The sequence below is a fragment of the Colias eurytheme genome, chromosome 6, assembly GCF_061535395.1.
Source record: "Colias eurytheme isolate Ceu_HAF_F1 chromosome 6, ilColEury1 Martin Lab GWU primary, whole genome shotgun sequence".
NCBI lineage: Eukaryota > Metazoa > Arthropoda > Insecta > Lepidoptera > Pieridae > Colias > Colias eurytheme.
This window is the reverse complement of record NC_142985.1, coordinates 3,296,854-3,304,201: the sequence shown is the minus strand read 5'-3', so window position 1 is coordinate 3,304,201 and position 7,348 is coordinate 3,296,854. Positions and strand designations below refer to the sequence as shown.

Here is a 7,348-nt window from a genome sequence, read left to right as displayed (position 1 = left end):
CGAACAGCGAACAGCGAACAGCGAACAGCGAACACGAACAGCGAACAGCGAACAGCGAACAGCGAACAGCGAACAGCGAACAGCGAACAGCGAACAGCGAACAGCGAACAGCGTACAGCGAACAGCGAACAGCGAACAGCGAACAGCGAACAGCGAACACGAACAGCGAACAGCGAACAGCGAACAGCGAACAGCGAACAGCGAACAGCGAACAGCGAACAGATGTCAACAGCTGAGTGAATATCAGCTCCTTAGTTTTAAATTCAAAAATCATATTAAATTCAATAATTACTTGTAAAAACAGTATAAATTAGTAATAGTTAACTATCTTATCAACGTACAAGTGTTATTTAATGTGAAATACGTATAATTACGTGACTGAAGCTGCGTTTTGTATAACGTGGATGTCAACGGCAACGGAAATTCAAATTCGAATTTCTTCTTGGATAAAACCAGGGGAGTACTAGTTTTAATATATCTTATTTATAGATACACACAACATTCACATTCATTTAAAGTTTAAACTAATAACACTGCTCATATTTTATGAGTAACGTCACAATAAATACATGAGCGCATAGTTATCGTCTCACTTTGCTTGACAAGTTGGAAGCAATTTAGAGGACAAAAACTAATAGCTCCAGACAAAATATACTTCAGTTCTAATACAAAACCTATATCTTATCCATTCACTATCTACTCTTTTCTTATAATTAAACCATATTAAGCCTATCTAACACAAGCAAAATTGTTTTAATTGTATCATATTATTATATACAATTTTTAACATCTATTTCACCTGTTTCAGCAACTAAAATTACAACATGCTGACCCGCAAGGCAGTGGCCAAAGATATGGAAAACAAACTAAAGGCCACACTACAGGATTTAAAGGCTTCTCAATCCCTGTGTGAACAACTCTTGCTGGAGAGAGAGGAACATGAGGTAGAAATCCAGCAAATAATAAACAAGAATACTAGTCTGAAGGCCGAGCTAGCTGAACTCCACACTCAATATATGGACAGCCAAAACAAATGCACAGCCCTTCAAGACCTTGTCGACAGCTTCCAACAGTGTTCCAATGACCACGAGAAGGCTCTCAGTCGTATCGCTGAACTGGAATGCAGTTTAATGGAGGTTCAGGAGGATAACTCCAAGCGGCTATGCAATTCATCCAACAGTCTTTTTGGTGAACTGCTTGAATGTGGACAGTTAAGTGGTTTTGAAAACAGTAGAAACATTAAGTTCAATTCACACAACAAATTGAAAAAATATCTTAGATTAAGTAAGTTTATAAAACGTACAAAATCAATTATTAGAAATAGATTTTCATGGAAAAATGTAGTACAATTACAAAATAAAAATAACAGTCTTGTGAAAGAGTTAGATAGATATCATAGGGACTTAGAACATTATAAAATGATATATGAAGTGGAAACTACTGAACTGAAGGAGAAAATAGACTCATTAAATGATACATTACTTGACCTCAACCAAAAATATTCTGCTGCCCAGTTACAAATTAATGAACACATAAAAGAGGCAGATTACCTAATTAAGTTAAGCAATGAAAATATGGATCGTTTCGAATCTCTAACCAATAACTATGTATGTAAGTGTTCAATAAGTGACAATAAGCAACAGTCGCCCCATAAGCTAATTGACTGCACTGATATACATAGTATTCAATCAACGGCAACAATTCCATCTACTAAAACGAAACATCTTTCCACGCAGGAAATTATTGTGTTGTCAGACAATATTGGTCAGGGATTTGGCGCTTTGCTTAACAATTTGGGGCATAAAGTAACTAATTTTTGTACTCCTAATGGTTCATTTACATATATCATGAATTCATTAGATAGTTTTACTTTTAATGAAAATAGTATTGTTATTATATTATATGGAGATAGTTTTAAATTAAAAAAACATGACATAGATATAGGATTTCAAAAAATGTTAAAAATTAGTAGTGAGACAAAATGCAAATTTATGTTGTGTACATTACCATATTTGCCTGGTTTGACACAAAATCAATATAAATTTATCTATAATATTAACTTGAAATTATATAATTTAACAAATCATCATAGTGATGCATTTATATATTTTGACATAAATTCTTGTATTAAATCTTTTTGTTTGACAAAGAATACAGTGTATCTGCCATTTAGATATAAGAGAGAACTTGCTATGTTAATAGCATATAAAATTATTAACCAGTCTGGTACATGTTTAGTATCAGACCCTGGATCTACTATAATTTTATGTAGTAGTAATTATATACATCAACCTAGTTTAAGTGTTGACAGACAATCTAGCCCTAAGCTAGATTTAAACTAGTTTATAAGACAACAGCTAAGCAGTCTTTTTCTATTGTGCATCAAAATATTCAAGGCTTGGCTAGCAAATTATTAGAAATAGAATTATTTTTAAATCATAATAGAATTAAAATATTTTGTGTAACAGAACATTGGCTTAAACAATGTCAGTTGTTAATAAATATTGATAATTATAAATTAAAAAGTATATACTTTAGAACAAACGCTATTCATGGAGGTTCTCTTATTTTTGTACACAATAGTTTAAAATGCAAGGAACGAACTGACATTGTTAGCCTTTCTGTAGAACGGACCATTGAACTGTCCTGTGTGGAGCTGGAGCGTTATATTATTGTTTGCGTTTATAGACCCCCTTCCAGTGACTATAATATGTTTGAGACAGTCATGGAAGAAATATTAAAGCGTTTAAGTAGGAGTAAAAAAAAAGTTATAGTATGTGGTGATTTTAATATTGATATACTTTTACAAACACAAACGGCAACACGAATTGTTAATTTGTTTCAGTCATTTAATCTGTATAAACTTTTTAATGAACCCACACGAATTACACCTACTTCTGCAACCTGTATTGATAATATATACTGCGACTGCAACTGTTTAGAGAAAAATATTCTCAATACACTCACTTCGGATCACTGTGGCCAGAAAGTAGTTTTTGAATGGGATTGTTTACCTGAATTTAAAAGAATTAATGTTAGGCCTATAACTAAAAAAGGCATTAATAAATTTAGAGATAATATTAATAAAAGCCTGCCCGTACTGAATGATCAATCCTGTCATAATAATCCTTGTGAAATGTTTAAAAATCTTTTTAATTTAGTGCATAATGAATTTGAAAAAATATTTAAAGTTAAATCTTTAAATATTACCAAGGATTTACCATTTAGTAAATGGGCGACACCTAGCATACATAGGTGTAGGATCGTTCTTTATGAGTTATATGGTATGAAGCAATATAATAAAGACCCATCTTTTCTTAGTTATGTTAGAAATTACTCAAAAACTTTTAAAATTGTTTGTTTTACTGCGAAGCGTTTGTATATCAGAGATAAAATACGCGACTCCGATAATAAAGTTAAAACAGTTTGGTCTATTATTAATGGTGAAATGGGTAAAAGCAAATCAAGTAATACCATAAAACTTGTTAATAATGGCATGGTTATTGACAAAAATGCTGATGTTGCGCTTGCATTTGAAGATTTCTTTAGTAGTGTCCCTGCTAGCATTACTAATAATTTAAATTCGTCTTCAGCACTTGCAGAGACCTTTTTGAGGGACCATGTTGCGGGGTGCAGCACATTATTTGAATTGCGACACGTAACTGCTAATGATATTGTTACAGCCTTTAAGACACTAAATTTAAAAAATACTTGTGATCTTTGGGGAATGTCCGTAAATTTAGTTAATAATATAATAGAAAATATTGCGAACAATTTAGCTTTTATATTTAATAAGTGTTGTGACTATGGTACATTTCCTAATTTATTAAAGCTTAGTAAAGTTATACCTCTATTTAAGAAAGGCGATCAAGAAGACTGTAACAACTATAGACCTATCTCGATTTTACCAACATTAAGTAAGGTATTCGAAAAGTTAATATTAAACCAATTGACTAGTCACTTTGCATCTAATAATTTGCTGCACACCAAACAGTTTGGTTTCACAAAGGGGCGCTCAACCACAGATGCTGGAGTTGCACTACTAACACATATATATAAGGCATGGGAAAACTCAAAAAATGCTTTGGGGATATTTTGTGACCTCTCCAAGGCATTTGACTGCGTTGAACATTGTACCTTATTGCGTAAACTTAATCACTATGGGATTAAAGGACAAGCTCAGAACCTCATAGCCTCATACCTGCATGATAGGATACAAACTGTAGTTGTTAATGGAGAACGTTCTAGCGGTGCGTCAATTAACATTGGTGTTCCACAGGGATCTATTTTAGGACCCTTCTTGTTCTTGGTATATATCAATGATCTACCTTATTATTTACAGGATAGGTGTGAAATAGTTCTGTTTGCAGATGATACCTCATTAATATTTAATGTGGATAGGCATGACCCAAATGTTGACGAAGTGAACAGTGCTCTTTTACACATATCCGACTGGTTTACTGCTAATAATTTATTATTAAATGCCAAAAAAACAACTTGTGTTGAATTTTTACTACCAAACGTTAAAAAGTTAAGCAGAAATATTACCTTGAACGGGGAGGTATTACACCCTACAGAATCGACTGTATTTCTTGGGTTAACATTGGACGAGAAACTACAGTGGGGAGCCCATGTCAACACCGCTGCAGGTAAGCTCAGTTCAGCAGCATATGCAGTCCGAAAGGTAAGGCATCTCACCGATGAAGATACAGCTAGATTGGTTTATTTCAGCTACTTTCATAGTATTATGTCCTATGGAATTCTACTATGGGGCAGGGCAGCAGATATAGAAACTATATTTATCTTACAGAAAAGAGCCATTCGTTCTATATATAATTTACGTGCTCGGGACTCACTAAGAGATCTCTTTAAGAATACTGGTATCCTTACTGTACCATCACAGTATATATTTAATAATATTTTGCATGTACACAAAAACGCCGACTTACACACAAGAGTAGGAGATAGACACTGTTATGGCACAAGGAACAGAAATAGAATTGAAATGCCATTTTTCCGATTAGCTAAAGTTAAAAATTCATTTATGGGTCAAGGTATACGCTTTTACAATAGAATTCCTCATAATATTAAAGAGTTTAGTAGTTCTAAATTTAAAACTTATATAAAAAATGTACTAGTTCAGAGAGCGTACTACAGTATTCAGGAATATATGGACGATAAAAACCCATGGAGGGTTGTCGCGTAAAAACCACAGGACAGTTCTTTGGCATGTTATTACAATACTTATATGTTGTTACATATGTATTTTGTAAAATTGTAAAACTGACATGATTTAAAAGAGCAACTATGGAGTTTCTTGCCGGTTCTTCTCCGTAGATACTGCTTTCCGAATCGGTGGTAAATTTTAAAATATGTAATGACGTTTCAAAAGTGCTTCTTTAAGAAGTCTAATTGAATAAATAAATGTTTGAGTTTGAGTTTGAGTTTGAACACGAACAAATTCAAATTCAAGTTCAAATTCAAATTCAAATTCAAATTTGAACACGAACACGAACAAATTCAAATTCAAATTCAAATTTGAACACGAACACGAACAAATTCAAATTCAAATTGAAATCACAAACACGAACACGAACAGCGAACAGCGAACAGCGAACAGCGAACAGCGAACAGCGAACAGCGAACAGCGAACAGCGAACAGCGAACAGCGAACAGCGAACAGCGAACAGCGAACAGCGAACAGCGAACAGCGAACAGCGAACACGAACACAAACTCTCAAATTAAAATTAAAATTCAAATTCAAATTCAAATTCAAATTTGAACACGAACACGAACAAATTCAAATTCAAATTGATTTCACAAACACGAACACGAACAGCGAACAGCGAACAGCGAACAGCGAACAGCGAACAGCGAACAGCGAACAGCGAACAGCGAACAGCGAACACGAACAAATTCAAATTCAAATTCAAACTCAAATTCAAATTCAAATTCAAATTCAAATTCAAATTCAAATTTGAACACGAACACGAACAAATTCAAATTCAAATTCAAATTTGAACACGAACACGAACAAATTCAAATTCAAATTACAAACACGAACACGAACAGCGAACAGCGAACAGCGAACAGTGAACAGCGAACAGCGAACAGCGAACAGCGAACAGCGAACACGAACACAAACTCTCAAATTAAAATTAAAATTCAAATTCAAATTCAAATTCAAATTTGAACACGAACAAGAACAAATTCAAATTCAAATTCAAATTCAAATTCAAATTTGAACACGAACACGAACAAATTCAAATTCAAATTGAAATCACAAACACGAACACGAACAGCGAACAGCGATCAGCGAACAGCGAACAGCGAACAGCGAACAGCGAACAGCGAACAGCGAACAGCGAACAGCGAACAGCGAACAGCGAACAGCGAACAGCGAACAGCGAACAGCGAACAGCGAACAGCGAACAGCGAACAGCAAACAGCGAACACGAACACAAACTCTCAAATTAAAATTCAAATTCAAATTCAAATTTGAACACGAACAAGAACAAATTCAAATTCAAATTCAAATTGAAATCACAAACACGAACACGAACAGCGAACAGCGATCAGCGAACAGCGAACAGTGAACAGCGAACAAATTCAAATTCAAATTCAAATTCAAATTCAAATTCAAATTCAAATTCAAATTCAAATTCAAATTCAAATTCAAATTCAAATTCAAATTCAAATTCAAATTCAAATTCAAATTCAAATTCAAATTCAAATTCAAATTCAAATTCAAATTCAAATTCAAATTCAAATTCAAATTCAAATTCAAATTCAAATTCAAATTCAAATTCAAATTCAAATTCAAATTCAAATTAAAATTAAAATTAAAATTAAAATTAAAATTAAAATTAAAATTAAAATTAAAATTAAAATTCAAATTCAAATTCAAATTCAAATTCAAATTCAAATTCAAATTCAAATTCAAATTCAAATTCAAATTCAAATTTGAACACGAACACGAACAAATTCAAATTCAAATTCAAATTTGAACACGAACACGAACAATTTCAAATTCAAATTAAAATCACAAACACGAACACGAACAGCAAACAGCGAACAGCGAACAGCGAACAGCGAACAGTGAACAGCGAACAGCGAACAGCGAACAGCGAACAGCGAACAGCGAACAGCGAACAGCGAACAGCGAACAGCGAACACGAACACAAACTCTCAAATTAAAATTAAAATTAAAATTCAAATTCAAATTCAAATTTGAACACGAACAAGAACAAATTCAAATTCAAATTCAAATTCAAATTTGAACACGAACACGAACAGCGAACAGCGAACAGCGAACACGAACACAAACTCTCAAATTAAAATTAAAAT

The 7,348-nt window shown here is 33.2% G+C and overlaps 1 protein-coding gene across 1 annotated transcript; it reads left to right on the top strand.

Moving 5' to 3' along the window:
* Positions 1 to 225: 225 nt before the first annotated feature.
* LOC149907533 (uncharacterized) lies at positions 226 to 5,439 on the top strand. Its single transcript, XM_090102538.1, has one exon. It carries the CDS (start codon positions 825 to 827, stop codon positions 2,340 to 2,342), a length of 1,518 nt encoding a protein of 505 aa, XP_089958664.1. The 5' UTR covers positions 226 to 824; the 3' UTR covers positions 2,343 to 5,439.
* Positions 5,440 to 7,348: the final 1,909 nt, after the last annotated feature.